The sequence below is a fragment of the Silene latifolia genome, chromosome Y (assembly GCF_048544455.1).
Source record: "Silene latifolia isolate original U9 population chromosome Y, ASM4854445v1, whole genome shotgun sequence".
Taxonomy (NCBI): Eukaryota; Viridiplantae; Streptophyta; class Magnoliopsida; order Caryophyllales; family Caryophyllaceae; genus Silene; species Silene latifolia.
Window position 1 is genome coordinate 42,861,889 of NC_133538.1, and position 20,742 is coordinate 42,882,630.

The window sequence follows — 20,742 nt, forward strand, 5'->3', positions numbered from 1 at the left end:
TCCATGTCCAATGAGCATGCAAAATTAGGTGTTGGACGAAGAATTCGAGCTTGTAACCTATGATCCGCTATTTGCAATTTTAACTAACAGACGAAAACTTATCGATATTGTATTTCTTTTATAAGGGTAATGTTAAATACAGCCCTTAGGGCTGTATTTAAGCATTTAATACCTTCTATATAAGGTATTAACTTAGGAATTAAGAATTAGATTACACATTACTCAATACAATTAATACAAATATTAAGGATTTATTTCTTTTTATGACTCCTTAAATACAACCCTAAGGACTATAGGGCTGTATTTATCATTTCCCCTTTTTTAATTGAAAAAGAACAACTAATTATGTTGATAATTGTTAGTATATCTTGTAAATTTGATTTCTATACATTAGCTTGGAAAGAAAGGGACGGTGTGATAGTATGAAGGGTTGAAGTGTATAAGAAAACATGATGATGATAAGCGTGACAGATTGAGGGCATCATTTGGCATTTACCACTTATTTGGGGCCAAATGCAAGGCAACAAAACGACATCGTCTTCTGGTCAGCCTTTGAACACACTAATTAATCATTAAATCCAACATGAAAAGTTTAATCTGCCAATTAAATTAAACCTCCCCATTACTATATACTATACCTTTCCTCTTCTTTCATTTTTTGTCATCCCAATTCATTTCACAATTCTCAGAAAATCAACACGAACAAAAACAAAGTTTCGAGCAGTAAATTAGTAATTTCATTACCATTAATCTATGGCCACTAAAGTCTACATTGTGTAAGTTTAATTCCCATTTACCTTGTTTTTGTTTGTTTAAGTGTTGATTAATTGATATGTAATTACAGTATCTTGTTTTAGATGGTTAATTTATGTGTAATTTGTTTTAGTTTTTAGTGGAATTGATCATTCTGCTTAATTATTTATGATTGGTTGTACTAAGTATTAAGATTCGCTATCTGGGTAGAGCTTACTTTGTTGAAAGTCTGTTCCTTTCATGGGTTATGCTGAAATTTGGATTGATCCATTATCAGGGTAGTAATTAATTTCGAGTTTAGGCCAGTAATTATAGAGATTTTGTGAGGTCAAATGGAACAATGATCATTATCAATTCTTTCGAGTAGTGAAGAGGTTTTAGCCTAGCGATTAAGTTGGGAGGTATAGTGGACAATCGGTCCCAGGTTCAAATTCCTGACCCCTGATATTGTACCTCCTTGTGGCGCATTTAACACAAAACAAAAAAACTACAGTAATTTTTTTTTCTCTTGAGTGATGATAAATTGATCAAATTATCAATAACTGATATTTTTCCCAATTTAAATTTGTACGACCTAGCAACATATAAGTATTGTCCAATGATGTGATATATAATTGTTCTGGACATTTTTCGTTGAGTAGTCGGTGACAATGACAATCTACGTTATTGACTCTGGCAATATAGTGTTAAGAAAATGTATTATGTTATGAAATATAAAAAGCTTAATGTTATGTGGTGATGGTAATGGTCAGTCCTTCAATCATGTTCGGACCAATGTTTGTTGGAGGGAGAGTGATTGGGGGTTGATGGCTTGATGCAAACTTCTTTGCGAATTTTATTGATTTTTGCTTCAAATGACTTTGACATTAGCTGTTTGAGTGGTTTAGCATCATCGTTATAATATTAGGAAGTAATAGTCAACCTTTTCACATTCGAGTTGAAGTTAAAATTTCAGGACTCAATGTTTAATTAGTATTTAATGATACAATGATTATCTGTTGTGAAGGCCATTGTTGTCAGAATTGCGATTCGATCCAACGATTCTACGATTTTACGATCCAAAAATGCTTGACCGATCCTGGATCCTACGATTCTATCATAGTTGTAGAATCTTACGATCCTATTAATTTGAAAATTTCTAGAGATGAGATCATAATACGATCCCACGATCCGATTCCATAATAAAAAAAATTAATATATATTTTTATATAATGACACCGTAAAACCCAAATTTCGTGTAAGTTGTTCATACAATAATCCTAAAATCATTAATTACCAATATTTTATGAATAAATATTAATAAATAAGTGTTTTGATTTTCAATTATATGTTTTTAACAAATAAAAAATTATATTTAGTGAGTTTGTAGAATCTTGCGATTCTACGATCCGATTCTACCGATTCGATCCTACCCTCCCCATCGATCCAAAGTAGAATCCCGATCCTGACAACATTGGTGAAGGCTGATGATGCACAAGGATGTAAATATGTAATGCTTATCAATTACCGTTGTTTTATGTCTCGCTTTGACTTCTGGGTTTTCCAATATAGCATTACCAGAAGACACTCTACTGGGGATTATAAATACTTCTATACTGTATATATTTGACCCCACCTTGCTTTGCCATAGGCGAGAGCCTTTGAAGCATGGGGGTATTGGTGATTTGGTGTTGTTTCAGCAGTTCCCTTGTCAAACTGGATATGTTATCTCCTAATGTTTGCTTGGTCTGTTGGTTTTGGGGTGTACAATGTTTTCAATAGAAAATGCACAATTTAGCTGCTTTATTTTGGGATAAGATGTATGTAATGCAGTAATGGTAGTATTCTGAGTAGCCTTCTGTGGGTAGAGACGCAGTGTCTATGTGATACGGAACGTTAATATCTGTTCTCAACCTCTCATCCATTGATATTTGGGGAGATGATCTCATACAAATAATTTTATCACCCCTCTGCATGGTGAAAATGTGTAGCTGTCTTTTCATATGAGTTGTGTTTTTCATCTCCATCAGCCACTCGAATCTGTGCTTAAAGTGATTGTTGCAATAGGCGCGCCTCTGGGAACATAGGGGGACACAAATGTGTCTTTAATCTTTATTGTAACTTGCCATAGCTTAAGCAAATCAGTTTCAAGTGGTTATGACATGAGTTTATCTTTGTTTCAGGTACTATTCCATGTATGGACATGTACAGAAACTAGCAGAAGAAATTCAGAAAGGAGCTGCTTCAGTTGAAGGCGTAGAGGCCAAATTGTGGCAGGTATACATTAGCTTCTATTTTTCTTTCCTTCTTACATCTGTTAACCGGTGCATTTCAGACATTAGAAATCTTGAATACCTCCTAGTAAAGTTGAATTATTTCAGACAACACACTGTTTAAGCTAATGTAGAAAATATTCTTTGCTCACGAATGTGGTTCATTTGCGCCAAATGTGAGGAGAGGGTTTTGACGCTAAGGAATGATGCACGTTGTAGCATCCAGTGTCATTGGACACTTGAAAGCTGTTTTATGATTTTGTACAATTTATCCACTTTTTAAGTTTTCGATTTGCTATGGAGCCAAAGATTTACTATTATGTGGCTCTGGCTTGTTATGGAGTAAAGAAGAATGGCTCGCCAAATTAGTTGTGCCTTTTTCCCTTTTTCCTTTTTATTTTTTTTATTGTGGGGTGATTTGGAAACAACCTCTATGTGCTTTACTTGTTAGCACAGGGGTATGAGTGCGTATATTGGAAGGGACACTTTAAGGCAAACTTTCTGGTTCCTTAAGCGGTTGACACTGCATTGTATTGCTACATAACATGCATTATATTCTGAATTTTTTTGTCTATTGCTTACTCTAGATCAAACATTTGTAAGTTGCTATGTTACTTTGACATTTCAAAAATTTGGTCGCATGTTTGATACTTACAAGAGTCCGACACGACGCGACTCTTCCAACACTTCATTTTAGACCAAAACAGTTAAAAAAATTACGGAAAATAACTGAGACACTCCGACACCGTGTCATGTCCGACACTTGCAGCCGAGTCAGAGTAACACTAAGCCGTGCTGTTGAATGTTTACCATGTTTGATAAGCTGTTGACATTTTTGTAGAACCTCTATTCAACTGTCACACTGTTTCTGTTTCAATTTTTTTCCCCATCACTTTTACCATATCTTTCTTATACCAACTGGCAACTGTGGTTTCCTGGTTTTTGGTCAATGAACTGCTAGGAAATAGGCATAGAAGGTCAAATGCCTGGCATATATGACAGTCACTTACTCGTTGTTCCTTCCAAAAGTCTTCTTTATTGTACTTCTAGTGCTGCCTCATGACAGGCCCTTGGCTTTTGGTCTTGGTATAATTACTTGGTAAAAAAAAAGTTAGCTTTTATGAACATGATTTTGCTGTATTATGTAATGCCGACATTAGTACATTTTTTTATGTATTATGTAATGCTGACACTGACTAGCTGAGACTGTATGAAACAGGTCCCTGAAACTTTATCTGATGAGGTGCTTGGTAAGATGAGTGCAGCACCAAAGAGCAACACCCCAATTATAACCCCAAAGGAGCTTACTGAAGCCGATGGATTTATCTTCGGGTTCCCCACGAGATTTGGAATGATGTCTGCGCAATTCAAGGCTTTTCTTGATGCGACCGGAGGTCTATGGAAAACTCAAGAACTTGCAGGAAAGCCCGCTGGCCTCTTCTTCAGTACTGGATCTCAAGGTGGCGGTCAGGAGACCACTGCGTAAGTTCCCACTATTTCATGATAATGTTTTAATTTCTGAATAGAATAGATATTTTTAAAAAAGAGTAGGCCTGCGTAAACTAATTGTTAAAGTAAATATGGGATACCACCTACCAGGAGGAGAAAAGTTTACCTAATGTGATCAGCTCTCACCAATTTTGTGTCTATATATACCGGGATTATGGGTTAGAGACTTCAAGCTCTCTTCAACCCTCCTAGTCACATGTGAGGTCCTGTAGGAAGAAAACTTGGGGTGGATTCTCCACCTTGACCACCTATACACAAAGTAGACCAGACCCTCCTTACTGCTAATTACATTGACTGGACAAAATTAGTCGAGGAACTATCGTCATCTACTTGAAAGCACTTACAGTTCAGTTCATATAAGTCACTCCATGGTCAAGGAATTTGATGTCCTGTTAAATCCATGAAAAGAATCGGGGCCACACACATGGACATTTTGGGTTGAATATATATTGAAGTTATCTTTTTATGTGATGCTTGTTACAGTTTGACAGCCGTAACTCAGTTGGCTCACCATGGTATGATCTTTGTTCCAATCGGATACACATTTGGTGCCGGCATGTTTGAGATGGAAAACGTGAAAGGAGGAAGCCCATATGGAGCCGGAACTTTTGCCGGAGATGGTTCGAGACAGCCTACAGAGCTGGAGTTGGAACAAGCTAGATACCAGGGCAAGTACATTGCCACCATCACTAAGAAGCTTAAAGGAGGTGCTTGATCTTGGTTTTCTTCGCAATCATTGCTACACAGTGGATCATACTATCATTAGATACTTAAATTAATAATAGGTCTTGGTATAGACGGGTGTGGCGTATAGATGGGTAAAGACCTCTAATAAAATGGGTAGGGGGGACAAGGTGGGGCACCCCATGTGCATCCCATTTTATAGCAAATGGGTATTTTGTGAGGAGAAATGGTATCCGTCTATACTTATAGACGGATAGTGTCCGTCTATAATGAGAATTTTTGTTAAATTAAATGCGAGCATTCTTAATCACACCATTTTTTGCTTTTTTTTTTCAGTTTCAGATGTTTGTTTTTGTAAATTTTGTTCGTTTTATTTTGTTTGTTTTTGTGAATTTTGTTCGTTTTATTTTGTGTTTTTGTCGGAGTGATAAATAAATGTCATATTTTGTGTTTTTGTACGCAATTATAAAAGAGTGATGCATTTGTTTTCATGGTCTTGACTTATGTGACTTCTCAATTGTTTGAAAATATATGAAAAGGATGGACAGATTTCTAGAATTTTAGAGTCCACTTTTGAAATAATGCTGAAAAATAAAAGAATTGTCGTTTTGGGTCAGTTTTGAAAATATTTATCGAAATGGTGTCCACGTAGGCTCGGTTTTTACGAGCCTGTATGGGTTTAAACACGCCATACGTATTGGCGTGTTTAGTTCAAAGAACACGCCATTGGATATGGCGTGTTTAATCAGTCTAAAATTCCATCCCAAGACAGTAGCTGAACAAGTGAAACAAAGGAAACACGCCATAGCTAATGGCGTGTCTTGTGAAATAAACACGCCATAGCTAATGGCGTGTTTAAGCAGTGTGTTTTTCACATCCTTTCCAGTAGCTGATCAGAATGCCAAATACTAAACACGACATTACGTATGGCGTGTCTTCCTCTTGAAACACGCCATTGTATGTGGCGGGTTCTTCCAGGTTCATTTTTTTTTCAAAGCTGGACAATTTTCCTTCGTTCCCTTGCCAAAAAAGAAAACCAAACTCAACAATGCAAATTGGACACAAACCATTGTCTATTAAAAATAAAAACCGAGTTTACAAACCACATAAGCTTCGCACAAGGGGATTAAATTCAAAGATTTACAACTAAAATGTCAAACAAATTAACCATCTAAATTGTCAAATACATTAATCCTCTAACTATTACATCAAGTCTTCTTCTTGTTCTTTCCTCGAAGGCGACTCCAAAACCCTTTCCTAGGCTCTGGGGTACCTTGTTCATTGACGGGTGACATTGAAGACATGGAAGACTTAGAAGGATTAGAGCGTCTAACCCTCCTAGTGTATTGAACCAAAGGTGCATCGTCATCCACATTCATTGAGTCGAGTGACTCTTGAACCATTGGTGAACTTTCTTCCCTTGATTCTACGGTTGGTTGAAGAAGATGGTAATAGCCTACATGTTCAAGAGATTGAGAGGAGTAGTCCCGTAGGTGTGAAACCATTGAGCGGAAATGAGGAGGCACCTCAAGAGGCATTTGTTGAAGCTCCTTATCACATGTATCATGGATATTGACGAAACCATGCGCCTAAAACAAAATAAGTAGTATAAGCAAATCACATTTTATGAAATATTGGTTAAGAATTAAAAGACAAGTATATTAAGTGTACTTACAAGATATTGTATGGCTCCAAATGGTGCTTGATAAGTAGCTTGTTGGGAGAAAGGGTTCATGCGAAGAATAGTGCGATCCCGGTACCAAACCATGTAAGGGTCGTAGTAACTCATTTCATTATCATCCTCTACACCAAAGAACCGAAAATCACCCCTCCTAACCCAACTTGATATGTAGGGTTGATGTTTTTCTATCTAATTCCGTGAAGAGGCACCCATTTTGTCAACTTTGTGCAAGTTAGGTTCGGTATTAGAATTTAAAGGGATTTCTTGTTTCCACCCAAATTGACGAGCTACCCTATTAGGAAAATGCCACTCAACAATGTCGAAACAAATCATAGGTGCCATCACTGCCCAATCGTCGGAGTCATCATAACAAAACTCGGGCAAAAAAGACAAAATCTGTCGGGTGTAAGGTTGCCATATAAACTGTTCATGTCGCATTGAATCGAAAGCATCCCTATACCCAATTAGTGTGGTCACCCCTTCCGGTCTCTTACCGTTCACACTTACCCACCTACGACCCAATGAGTCAATTCGTATTTGATGTTGAGAACCTAATGGGTCCGGTCCATGATGAGTAGCATTAACGGGTCCCATGAGTGTAGGTCGACCAATACTAATCCTCTCCCAAGCCCACAATTACAATAGAATAAGGGGACTTCCAATGTCTTTGGACTTGACGTTGCTTGCTCTACATAAATTACGATATAAAGTAGCAAGTACGGCACTTCCCCAAGAGTAATTATCTAAGTTGGTCAAATCCCTCAACAAAGGCAAATAAACAACTTGAATGTCATTACCACTCTTATCTGGAAACATGATAGTTGCCATTAAGATAAGCAAATACGCCCTCACATATTGATGTAGAACATCTTCATTTGCATCTTCCGGAAGACCACTAAATTGTTCCAACAACCAACCAATCCTCAAAGAAGCCCCCTTAAGGTCTCCAACACCCGGTGTTTTGCCTAAGAGTTCAGTTACTAACAAGAGCCAATTATAAGCGGTTGTTCCACTAACAATATCCCCTCTAATCCGTAGCCCTAACAACACTTGAACATCTTGCAAGGTCACAGTAGCCTCGCCAATAGTCAAGTGAAATGAATGGGTTTCCGGCCTCCATCGCTCAACCAAATCACATATTAAATCCACATTAAACTTCAAACACACTAACCTATGAATAAAAAAAAAAAAAAAACCTGAGTGTCCCTAATGAAATTAACTACATGATCACTTACCAAAAACCCCTTGTGCGAAACTAAGTGTGACCTACATCGGAGGGAACCAACGTCGTCCCCCCTTCCAATATTGCCTTGCTCCTGTGAACCTCTTGTTGTGTGAGAAGTTCCGGGTTCACCGGGCTTTGTTGTTGATGTTCCATTATTCCTGCACATTTAAAAGAACATTATTAAATTAGCATAAAATAAATGTTGAAATAATAACAAAAAGTTATGGAAATAAAAAAAATTAAAGACAAGTGTAAGTAGTAGAATACCCTTGTGAATTGTTAACTCTCATGGTACAAGTTTTTTTTATTGTGGTCTAAACCACGACACAAACTACATGACACCTTGTTCTTACTCTTCTCATCCATTTCATTAACAAATCTTTTATTCTTCCGTCTTCCTTTTCCCCGTTTATTTTGCTCATCGCACACTATTTTAGGCCCATTGTAAGGACCCCAATAAGCCTCATCTTTCAAAGGGTGAAATTTAGAAGCATATGAAGCTAAGTGTTCTCCGGTAGTGTAGGCGATGTCCACAAATTGAGTAGCATTTAAACCCTTCTTTTTACAAACGGCATACACATGTGAACATGGATACTTGTATGTTTGGAACTTGTTACAAGTACATGTCCTCTTGGATAAATCAACGGTGTGCAAATGGTTACCATGTGACATGGGTCGTGAACCTCTACGTGTTGTGACTTGGTACACCCCTCCGACATGGTCAAAATCCACAACCTTATGCTATGCTCCTTTTTTGCAATTTTCCTCCAACAAGGTTGTAATCTTCGGACTATAATGAAGCCCCTTCATCAACCGTTTCCTTGCAAACTCACGTCGCTCAACAAAGTATGCATTAACTCTAAAAAATACACACTTTACGAGTGTCGTTACGGGTAGAAAACGTGCTCCTTTAAGAACATTATTAAATGCCTCCGCCAAGTTAGTAGTCAATATTCCATATCTATGTCCATCATCATGGCAAATTGACCACTTCTTTATTCCAATTTCAACAACATATTGTTGTGCCTCTCTATTCAACTCACCTAGGCGATGAAATCCTATGTCAAACTTCTTGTTTTGTAATTGCATTGCCGTTGACCCAAACATTTCTTTCACTGCATTATTTCTAAATCTTGTATTAACATTTGAAGCCAAATGACGAATGCAAACCCTATGATAAGCATACGGCTCCTCCCACCCACTACCAACTTCACTCATTGCTTTCATAATCCCTTTGTGTCTATCGGAAATGACACACAACCCACTTCTTTTGGTAACAAATACTCTTATGCAAGACATAAACCAAGGTCAACTATCGGTATTTTCGGCTTCAACAATAGCAAAAGCAACCGGGAAAATTTGGTTATTGGCATCAATTGACATAGCTTTCAAAATAATTCCCTTGAACTTTCCATATAAGTGAGTTCCATCAATGCTTAAAACTGGCCGACAATGTTCAAAGCCATCAATACATGGTTTAAATGCCCAAAAAACACGCTTGAATGTTTGCACATTTGGGTTCGTTGTTGGTGTTGTATAAAATTGAACAATAGTGCCAGGATTAGATTCTTTTAAGCCTTGCATGAAAAGAGGTAGCAACTCATATGATTTATCCCAATCTCCAAATATTTCCTCAATTGCTCTTTGTTTTGCATTCCAAGCTTTGGTGTATGAAATTGTGTAACCATATTTATCTAAAATATAAGTAACAACAGAGTTTACTTTATATCCCCAATCTCCCTCAACAAGGTTACGAATCTCATGACTTATGAATGCTCGTTTCAAATTCATGTGGTCTTGAGGTACCATGTCACAAACACAAGACTCATCATGAGGACCTTTGTATGTGACAATGGTAAAAACTTCAGAATTTTGTGTAGCCCTTAACCGCCAATTACATGGTGTAGGAGACTGGCCACATTTGAAGGTAATAGTATTAGGCTTTGATTCAGCAACTTTGAAAAATTGATTTGCTTTAACACAATATGATGTCACCTCATCGCTAAGTGAAGCTTTGTTTGGGAACACTTGTCCAACCGCAAACTCTTTGCCATGTTCATATCTTACCATATTTTCCCAAGTTTTCCAACTATTCAATTCATCCTCATCTAATTGATCAATCTTATTAAACTCAACAATGGGAGCACTAGCAAAGACAAGATCATCATCACCATCTTCTTCATTTGCCAACAAATTCTCATCAAGAATTGCCAATTCCTCATCAATCTCATCACCTTCTAAGTTACCATAAAATTCCCCATCATTTACGTCATTAGTTTCAAGTGAAACAAATTGAGCAACATTATCTAGCCTAATACTTGGTGTAGGAGTGACAATTTGACTAGTGGAAACTTCTACAAATATGTCCATTGAAGGAGCATGTGAATGACGAATACTTGCCCATAACGCTTTAAAGGCTCCCTCATTATTAAGGGGTACAATTTTGAAACACCCGACACTTGGAAATTTCATCATCACCTTCAACTAAGTACCCAAACTTTGAACGCCGATTCCCTTATATATCTCTTCAACTAATTCTAGATATGTCATCTTTGTACTAGCTAGAATAAAACATTGATTCCCTCCTCTATAAGTTACACATCCATTTTGCTCCAACACTTCTCCATCACAATAACAAATAAGAGGAAAATCACAAATTTCCATTCTATACAAAAAAATTGAACAAATTTAGTATAAATCAACTACCTATAACCTAATTCCCTAAAATACATACTTAACACAACAATTAAAATACATAAATCGTTCATCTTAATTAGGGTTTCGAAATTTGGGTTTTTTTTTTCAAACAACCTTAAATTAACACATATAAATTGTAGATCTAAGCACAAAACAACATAATTACCAACAATGAAGACAAAATAAGCTAAATCTACATTCAAAAGATGAAATTTAATAAGTTAAAAGAATTAAATTACCTTGCTAATTAGGTAGAATGTATAATTTGAAAAGCAAAAACCCAATATAATGCCGGAGACACGCCGGAGATTCGCCGGACATGAGTGTGAGGTGAAGAAATAAGAAGGGGAGTGAGGTTTGTTCTATCGCACTTGGGGTGTTTGTGAGGCGGAGATGGTGAATGGTTTGTTTTATTTGGTAGAAAGTGACGGAAATACAACATTTGTTAAAAAAAAAAGAAATCTGACCAAACACGCCATACGTATTGGCGTGTTTATTGGCGAAGACACGCCATACGTAATTGCGTGTTCTATTTCCTTCCAATAACGCAGCTACTGGACTTGGGTTGGAATTTTGGGCTGCTTAAACACGCCATATCCAATGACGTGTTCTGAGAACTAAACACGCCAATACGTATGGCGTGTTTAAACCCCATACAGGCTCGTAAAAACCGAGCCTACGTGGACACCATTTCGATAAATATTTTCAAAATCGACCCAAAACGACAATTCTTTTATTTTTGAGCATTATTTCAAAAACGGACACAGAATTTTAGGCTATGAGAAATAACAAATTCTTGATTAAGACCAATCCTAAGTTAAATCACACAAAAATATATAATGAGGGTTGAGTGGTCTGAAACAAGACCCGCTAAAGATGTTTTAACTTTTCTTTTAGATGAGTTTCAATTTTAATAAGCTTGATGAAATTCAATTTTCGTTTCCATGTTTTAACTTTTCTTGTCACCTATTTTTCGGCCACAACTTGTGTTTTACAAAATGTACTCAAGAGACAGTCATACAATTAAAGTTATTACTCCCTCAGGTTAATTGTTGCCTTTTGATTTTGGCACAAAGACTAAGGAAATAAGAGAGGACCAATTACTAAATGACAAGTAAAATAAATTGAATGTGAATGATCAAATTGCGCATCAAGTTTATTCTTAAAACAGAAATGACAACAATTGAAAACACCCAAAAATGAAAAATGACAACAAATAATCAGTATAAAGGGAGTATTTGTTAGTTTGTTACCGTATTAGGACTATGATCATTATAAAATAACAAAATTAATTATAAGTAGAAAAAGAATGAAAAGTAAATTAATTTTTTCTCATTTAGGATCTGTAAGTCTCTAAGGCCGTAATATACTGATAGGATGGTTTTATGAGAGAATTGGCGGGGCCATCCATGACCAAAACCACTTCATACATGATACACCCATAAACCAAACTGCGTTTCGTACTCGGCAACACGCAACAGGCAACAGGCAACAGGCAACAGGCATGGATTTGATCTCCCAATCATACTCCAACAATTCCGACGACGACGACGAACCAACCCATCCAAACCTCAATCCTCCCCCTCGCAAGCGCCTCAAATTACCATACTACCCTTCCACGCCTCCCTACCCTCGTCCCGAACCTACCTCCCATCCTCCACTTCCCCAAACCGCCGCTCCGCTTCCAGGTCGATATGTTTCCAAACGAGAGAAAGCTCTCCTCGCTTCTGCTGCTTCTTCTGCTTCCGCTGCTTCCGAACCTAATACCTCACCTCTCCTTCCCCAACCTGGTTATTTTCTCTCTAATTTCGGCTTTTTTAATTATTTCCGCGAATGTTAAACTAAGTAATTTGTTTTGTATTTCTTTAATTGCGATTGAATTTTGTTGATTGAACTATTGCCTTTGGTTAACGGTTTTCTGCTGTTTTACTTAAATACCCTTATAAGAGCACTCGAATTTTGCGCGCCTCGCATTACAACAGTTTGGCAAACTTCGAGTAGACATGTTTGGGTTGTTAGATGTATGCGGACTTGGAGCAGGAAACTAGATACTCCCTCTGTTCCGGTCATTTGTTGTCCTTTTCTATTTTGGGTGTCTCAGTCATTTGTTGTCCTTTCTATTTTAAGAATGGATTTGATGAGTAATTTGATCATTCACACTCAATTTATTCCACTTGTCATTTTGTAATTGGCCCCCTCCCCTTTCCTTGGTCTTTGTGCCAAAATCAAAGGACAACAAATGACCGGGACGGAGGGAGTACATTTTTTGATTGGAATGTACGTTAGTTTTTTTTACTGCGCCATAGCTGAGATTTTTTGGGTGTGTTTTGGAGATTGACGCCTAGGAAGTCGTTGTAATGAGCCTCGGGTTTGTAATGGTTCTCAAAATGGATAAAAGGTTATACAAGCCGGACTTGGATTTGGGTTTACTGTATTGGCAGAGGAACTGACTTTGGGTGTTAGAGCTTATTGAATTAATCGAAAGCAGTCAAAGCACTACTACACTCTACACATTATTTTTGGTGTTAAGAATTCTTAGACTCCTTCCGTCCCAATCAATTTTAAGCCTATATCTGTAATTTTGTTGGCAGCCATGGAAAGTATATTGAAAGAAAATTTGCGCCATGATATTCAATTGTATCTGAGGAAGCAAACTAAAAATGGCTCTGAGAAGAACAAATTGCCTAGCAGGGTTTCGATTGATTTACATGGGCATCTGAAACCAGTCAATGCTGTGCAGTGGTCAACAAATCACGGTTAGTTAATTTTTATTCCGGCGATCGCTCATGTTTATCTCTTGTCTTTACAGTGTGACATAGTGTAGTGATTATGAAACTTCCGTAGTAAATAGAATTGATTTGTAGTGCTTTGTCCAAACAATTTGTCTCTATCCTTTCCCTTTATTTCACTTCTTTTCTTCAAATTTATTGTTCGGTCTTGTGTAGGTTTACTTGTGTATGTTATATGTTGGTTGTTGATGTTACTCTATCTTCTTCAAAACATAAAATAGTAGAGTTTGTGACCTTGAATTCATAATTAACTTTATTAGGAACTTATGTATGTGCCGTGTGTTTTTGTTCCTGGCTGTAAATTGCAATGGCCGATTACACATCAATGATCCACTCATTTGACTGTCAATATGTCATGTTGGCCAAATTTGTTTAAGTCCTTTTTCCATTTGTTTCAAGTCGTTTGCCCATTTGTATATAAAAATAAACTTTTTTCAGTGGATCTATAATTTCTCTAGGATCAAGTCGATCAACTATTTATCTATTATGTCCTAGACTCCTAGTTACTGACAAAAGATGAGTGGGACTGCATCCAACATCTGAATAGCACTTTGTGACTAGTTGAAGAGAATTTGTGACTAGTCCATGACTTTAAGATATACCAATGGTTGTTCTAACTCATATATGAACAACTCTAAGAGACTAAAATGTAATGGCCGATTACACATCATGATACCAATGACTCTCTTTACTGGCTATAATCTGGTGAGAGACTGTCCCTTAGGACCTAAAAAAGAATAAATTGAAACCCAAATAAACAGAGAATGAATAGAGAAAGGGTGTAAATCATAAAATGAAAAAAAATGTAAAAAAGAAATAAAAATAAAATAAGAAATCGGATATTCTCCATGGTCTGTAAAAACAAAACAAATCAAATCAAATAAAAAGGAAACAAAATAGTAAAAAGGAAGATTAAAAGAAATATACTAAAATGCCTGGCTATAATCTGCCGTGTATGGTGATATGATTATATGAATGCTGCTACTATTTTAATCCAGATTTTTATGGTATTTGGTCAACTTCTTTTACGTAAATGTTGTTCTTTTGAGTTCAACGACAAAGGAATGCCCTAACTACTCCGTAGTGTCCTTTACTAGGATATTAGTTGTGGACCAAGTAAGGCCCTTACTACACCGTAATCCTTTATTAGGATATTAGATATGGACAAAGTAATGCCCTCACTAGTCCGTAATGCCCTCACTACACCGTAATCCTTTATTAGGATATTAGGAGTTCCGTAACTACTCCGTAGTCCTTTACTAGGTTATGGACAAAGGAATGCCCTAACTACGCTGTAGTCCTTTATTAGGATATTAGGAGTTACGGTATATAACTCCTAGAATAATATGCAATGTATTAGGACGTAATAATAATTAGTGTCATTACATAAGTACTAATGAAGACCTTGGCAATACACAGTTTTTTTCCTAACTTGTTTAGGAAGGTTTATTATTATTTTTAGGAGTCTTAGGTTGTTCTATTTTAGTATGAATACGAGGTTTTGTAATAAGTTTTAATCAATCAAAAAGGGAGAGTTTAATTCAAGTTTTATACTTGTGTGGTTTATAGCTTGCGAGTTATAAATTTGTTATTTCATTCTTGCGAGGGTGAGATAGTTACCATTCTTCCTTGCGAGGTTGAGTGTTAGTTGTGTGTTGTTTCGAATTTCTTGCGAGGAAGGAGAGCAATTCACTTCATATCCTTTATTTTTCGTTCAAATCATACAAAAAAACTAAACATAAACACATTAATTCCGTTGCGTTTTCATTAATCTAAAACTAACATAAAAATCGACTAAGTTTTACATCAATTTGATAAAACTCGTGGTAATTTTATATCACACCTACTTCGGCATCCCGCCGGCGAGTCCATTTCATCCCCATCGCACCTCCCTCGTCAGTCCCCTCTCCTACCACCCAAAAATGTTACCCAACCCTTATAACCACATGTCTAACACCAAAATATGCGGCTAATTAATGAGATCTCGTGTTATGAGACCTCTATGGCTCTATCCACATGAACTTGTCAAAAAGCTGTACATAGGAACATGATATTCGTTTGGCCAAAAGTAAAGTGCAGATGTTTGAATATGGCATGACTTTGTTAAAAAGTTGCACATGAAAACGTGAGTATCAACGAGATTGGTCTTCATTGTGGCTGTGCATATACTAATTATGAAAATTATCACAGATGTTGGGCAATGACTTTTTGTTTGGTGATTTGAGTGGCGGTTATGGGTAGGTTGGGTCTTCAAAAAGGCAACGTTGGTAGAGGTGGTTTTGGGTTTGGGTGGATTTAGATGGTACTTGATTATTTTTTCAGTCCTTTACCTTATTATACCAAACAATGAGTAAAATCAAAGAGAATTCTTTTCCTTTCCTTTTCTATTCCCTTTCTTGATTCCATTCCCTTACCCTTTGCCAACCAAACGCCCCCTCATTACAACTGAGAAAAAGAAGGTGGTCTAGGTCACGAGGGTGGTGTTCATTAGGTCAAACAGGGTCAGAAGCAATTTTTTATTATCTTTCACTTATACTTGTGATATCTGTCTCACATAATTATCAGTTAGTGAGATTTTATGTATATTAAGTATTTTATTTTTGTAAGGGAATCTTTCACACTGTGGGTGAGTTCATGAATCAGTTAAGTGTGCTAGAGTGTACCTTATTTCAAAGGGGACAATGGATGGAAGATTCTTCTGGCATATAAGTCTGTGTTACCCCGACTCTCCGACACGAGTGTCGTTTCTGACACGTGTCGAGTGTTAGATACAGCTATTTTGTGCAAATTTTTCAATTTTTTGGTCTAAAATGAAGTGTCGTGTCGGTGTCGACATGATAGGTGTCGGACACGCGACATGGCAGCTAAGTGAAGTGTCGGAGTAACATAGATATAAGTATAATCCATGTTGCCAAGGGAGTTTGAATTTTTTTGTCTATGATGCTTTTACTTTTTTTTGACCTTTTCATGTTGAATATTTTGTTTATTATCTTTCCCAATTTATTATTTAAGCTCTTGGTTTTCATCACACTTGTTCTAGGTCGATCAACATAGCATATGAGAATTTGGGTAACCAAGGAATGACAAATTTAACTTGTGAATTTTCTTGGTAGTGTCTTCAGAATACCTTTTTTTGTGGGTTCATTCTTTTTTATTAATGCGTTTGTTTAATTTAGTCGACAGCCCATCTTTTAGCGTCTGCTGGAATGGATGGTACTGTCTACATTTGGAATGTTTGGAGTGAGCTACATAAAAAGGCACGTGCATTTACTTATCATAAGGCAGCTGTGAAAGATGTGAAGTGGTCACCTCTGGGACATTTGGTTCTTTCTTGTGGTTATGATTGCTGTTCAAGATTGGTCGACATTGAGAAGGGGACAGAGTCTCAGGTTTTCACTGAAAATCAGGCTGTTACTACTATTAAGTTTCATCCTCACAACCCCAATCTCTTTATCTCCGGTGGATCCAAGGGCTTTCTCAAGCTGTGGGATATCCGAACAGGAAACGTGGTCCATGAATATGTAAAACTTTTAGGGCCGATACTTGATGTGGAATTTATGGTGGATGGGAAGCAGTTTATCTCTTCGAGTGATGTATCAAACAGCAATCTGAGTGAGAACTCTCTCATCGTCTGGGATATTTATCGAGAGGTGCCACTCTCCAATCAGGTAAGATTGATTTTTCTTTTTTGTTTTTTGTTTGGCACGCTTGCTAGTTGCTACACCTCTATTTGACCTTGTTAGATATGGAGTAATAGGTACTCTGCATTCGTATTAGGCTGTAATGTAGTGTGGTTAAAATCTATATTATGTAGTTATGTCATATATGATCTACGAAGTGCATATCATGTATTGATTTTACATATTCATATTGGGGCGTACTAGGAATTAGGCTACCCGAGTACCAGGGGCGGGTTTATAGGGGGTGATGGGGGTGAACCATCACCCCCATTAATCCTGGAAATAAAAGATATATCTATAATTGTGTGATTAGATTCTAATTAATTGCAGTGGTGTAGTGGTAGAACAATCACCCATCTTCTAGACAACCTGTGTTCGAACCCCAACAATTGCATTTTTTACTTTTATTTTTAAATTTGCATATTAAAAATCAATTGAGGGTGTTGTACTGTTGTTAGGAAGGATCGAACCTGCATCAACTTATTTGCAATTTACCTTCATCCAACCACCATGACAATGACAATATATTATTTGCAATTTACCTTCATCCAACCACCATGACAATGACAATATAGTGATATTTTAAAGAACCGTAATCATATTTAAAAATAAGTACTTCGGTGAGCCTTGCTACCGCTCTCCATTATCAGATTATTATTTTAGCATTTATCAAGTATTAATTAAAAATTATATATTAATATAACTTATTGTTAAAACTTATTGTTAAAAGTGGCTATTTTTTAAATATTGCACAAGGCCCCCGAAATGTTAGGGACATGCCTAATTTGGATTTCGGCGTTTTTTTATGCTATAACTTTTACTAAACACCCTCATTCCATAAATCCTAGATTCGCCACTGCCGAGTACCCGGACTTCAAATAACTAAACTTAACATAATCAGTAGAAAACAAAATGTAATACAATTAAATAAATAACTTTTGTTTTTGAAGGGAATAACTTTTGTAAACAGCCATTCCCTCGGGCTATGCATTAAAATTAAATAATTGAAGTTGATTAACTGAGCTGTGTCATTTTGGCCTCAGTCTTCGCTTGGCTAACTTGTTTAATGTTTAACATGCTGAATTCTAGTGTTACCTGCAGGGATCTTGCCAATAATATTCAATTGTTTGTGATAAGCACTACATTCTTTTTTTTTTTTTTTTTTGCTGAAATCTCACATATATCATATTCCGGTAAAACGAAGGTGCTTTGATATAGGTTTGATTCTTAGAAGTACAACTTGATGTTAATTTCAATTTTAATTTTATTTCCCACAGGTTTATGTGGAAGCATACACCTGTTCTTGTGTTAGATGTCACCCTTTTGAGCCATCATTTGTAGCTCAGTCAAACGGAAACTACATTGCCATCTTTTCTACTAAACATCCATTTAGATTAGACAAGTACAAGAGATATGAATCCCATCAAGTGTCTGGCTTTCCTATCATGTGTGGTTTCAATGCTGATGGAGAGATACTCGCCTCCGGCTCTTCCGACGGTTCCATTTATTTCTATCACGTCAAATCATCCAATATCATCAAGACGATTAAAGTTTATGCTCAGCCATGCATAGATGTCGATTTTCATCCTCTCATACCGAATGTTATTGCTTCTTGTAGCTGGGATGGTAATGTTTCTGTTATCGAGTGAGATACCACCGCTGTGCTACCTCATCCGTGTAGGGGCTCTTTGGTCCACCACGATGCGCTTTGTGACTCCTGCACTAGTAAAAGACTCTGGTACTCACTTTTTTACACCTGGAGCGTCTTTGTGTTTCGGATTTCAAGGCATGGTGATCAGATGAGACGCTTAAACATTTATACGGTATTGTTAATTCGTTATCTGGGCATCTTCTCTTTGATGTTACAGTAGCTTAAGAATAGTTATTAACCAGAAATGTTAGTCAAGACTCCCAATGTTAAGATGAGACTGTACATCAATATCTATCTATCTATCTATCTATCTATATTAATAAAGGAAGCTTTTTTCGAGCGATTACGGAGAGTCCAACTCTCAAAAAATACTAAATACTAAAATCTATCTATATTAAATAAGAAGATAAACTATCTGAATTAGATAGGATATGAAACTTTATCAACTATGAAAAACTAATCATTTTACGTAAGATTGTAGATATATATATCATATATGCTATATACCCATGTTCATCTCCAAAATTTGGTGGCTGTTAACATACTAGCCCCTTTTACAAGTCAAATACAATCCATTTGATTAGATTCTACAAAATTCAATTAATTAATTAAGGGTATTGATTTTCGCAGTACGCATTTTACTCATTACAGTACAATATTGACAATTATACCCCTCTCATTTTTTTCTCTCTAGCTTTTCTCCTCTCAATTCTCATTAGTCATCTCTAGTCTTTCATCCTCATCGCCATCAACCACCATTGTCATCCTTCGCATCAACCACAATTGTATTGCCAGAATAAATTAATTTTACAGAAAAACACATATATTGCATTTACAAATATAATCAATAATCGATTCGATCGTACTATGTACTACGGAGTACACCGGTGATAGCATCACCCACCACCCTCTTTCCGGTCCACCATCGGCCAACAGCGCCGACGAACAAGGCTCACCGCCGACCACCGAGCCTGTACCATCGCAACCATGCCGTCACCATTCGCCACTTTCCTCTACCGCCTTTCTTCTCCTTGTCTCTGCCCCGTACATTCACCGGCCGCCGGAGCCTTTACCCCGCGCCTCTCGCCGACGACGCCCACCATTATTGCCGGCGACACGCCTAGCAGCAACCAACAACAACCATCCCTACCCTATCAATTAAAACCCTAAATTAATATTAACATAAAGACTAAATTAATAAAAATAAAACCCAAAAAATAGAAAGAACCGTTAATTTGATCAATAATAATACAATTAGTGAATTAAATACCTATTTTATACTTACATTACCATCCGTAATTAAAAAATATTGGCTTGTTTGTGAAGAAGTAGAGATGAACGAAAGAGAGAGAATTAGATTTCATGTTTTTTTACTCAGGGGTAGGAAATGGAAAGCTGGTTACAAAATGTACTGAAATGAGTAAAATACGTACTGCGAAAATAAATCCTAACAAATAGATGAAGTGATTATTTTATCGAATTAGACACGCTTTGTAAACATTAAATTGAAGACTCCTATTAAACTTGAATAACTATGTGAAAGTACAGATTGAAACGTTATATATACATGCATGACTAATCAAATTCATAATTTAACTCTCTGATCTCTTGCTTCTCTAATTCCTTATGATTGCATATTTGCATGTTAAATGAACTTCGTAGCGCAAACATTGGTTGTTTATATATTAAATGCTTTTTGTAAGAAGCATGTAACATAGATATAATTATCGATCTCTAATATTATTGTTTGCAATAAATTTTCAGTTACAATCGGAATTGTGCGTAGATTGTGGTTGTTCAATTCAGAGATGCCGAGATGGT

General features: G+C 36.6%; 3 protein-coding genes across 3 annotated transcripts; 2 read left to right on the forward strand and 1 right to left on the reverse strand.

The window, feature by feature from the left end:
- Positions 1-512: 512 nt before the first annotated feature.
- On the forward strand, positions 513-5,687 carry LOC141626453 (NAD(P)H dehydrogenase (quinone) FQR1-like). Its single transcript, XM_074440256.1, has 4 exons — positions 513-776; positions 2,916-3,009; positions 4,225-4,487; positions 4,998-5,687. Exons 1-4 carry the CDS (start codon positions 754-756, stop codon positions 5,227-5,229), a joined length of 612 nt encoding a protein of 203 aa, XP_074296357.1. The 5' UTR covers positions 513-753; the 3' UTR covers positions 5,230-5,687.
- Positions 5,688-9,412: 3,725 nt separating this feature from the next.
- LOC141627937 (uncharacterized) lies at positions 9,413-10,474 on the reverse strand. The gene has a single exon (XM_074441130.1). The coding sequence runs from the start codon at positions 10,472-10,474 to the stop codon at positions 9,413-9,415; it is 1,062 nt and encodes a 353-aa protein (XP_074297231.1).
- Positions 10,475-12,124: 1,650 nt separating this feature from the next.
- Positions 12,125-19,261, forward strand: LOC141626788 (uncharacterized). Its single transcript, XM_074440437.1, has 4 exons — positions 12,125-12,591; positions 13,393-13,557; positions 16,774-17,258; positions 18,548-19,261. Exons 1-4 carry the CDS (start codon positions 12,306-12,308, stop codon positions 18,917-18,919), a joined length of 1,308 nt encoding a protein of 435 aa, XP_074296538.1. The 5' UTR covers positions 12,125-12,305; the 3' UTR covers positions 18,920-19,261.
- The last annotated feature ends 1,481 nt before the right edge of the window (positions 19,262-20,742 follow it).

Coding starts and splice junctions, on each gene's coding strand:
- LOC141626453 (XM_074440256.1), top strand. CDS start 754: ATGGCCACTAAAGTCTACATTGT. Junction 777..2,915: donor GCCACTAAAGTCTACATTGT/GTAAGTTTAATT, acceptor TCTTTGTTTCAG/GTACTATTCCATGTATGGAC. Junction 4,488..4,997: donor GGCGGTCAGGAGACCACTGC/GTAAGTTCCCAC, acceptor TGCTTGTTACAG/TTTGACAGCCGTAACTCAGT.
- LOC141626788 (XM_074440437.1), top strand. CDS start 12,306: ATGGATTTGATCTCCCAATCATACTCCAACAATTCCGACGACGACGAC. Junction 13,558..16,773: donor GCAGTGGTCAACAAATCACG/GTTAGTTAATTT, acceptor TTTAGTCGACAG/CCCATCTTTTAGCGTCTGCT. Junction 17,259..18,547: donor AGGTGCCACTCTCCAATCAG/GTAAGATTGATT, acceptor TATTTCCCACAG/GTTTATGTGGAAGCATACAC.
- LOC141627937 (XM_074441130.1), bottom strand. CDS start 10,474: ATGGACATATTTGTAGAAGTTTCCACTAGTCAAATTGTCACTCCTACA.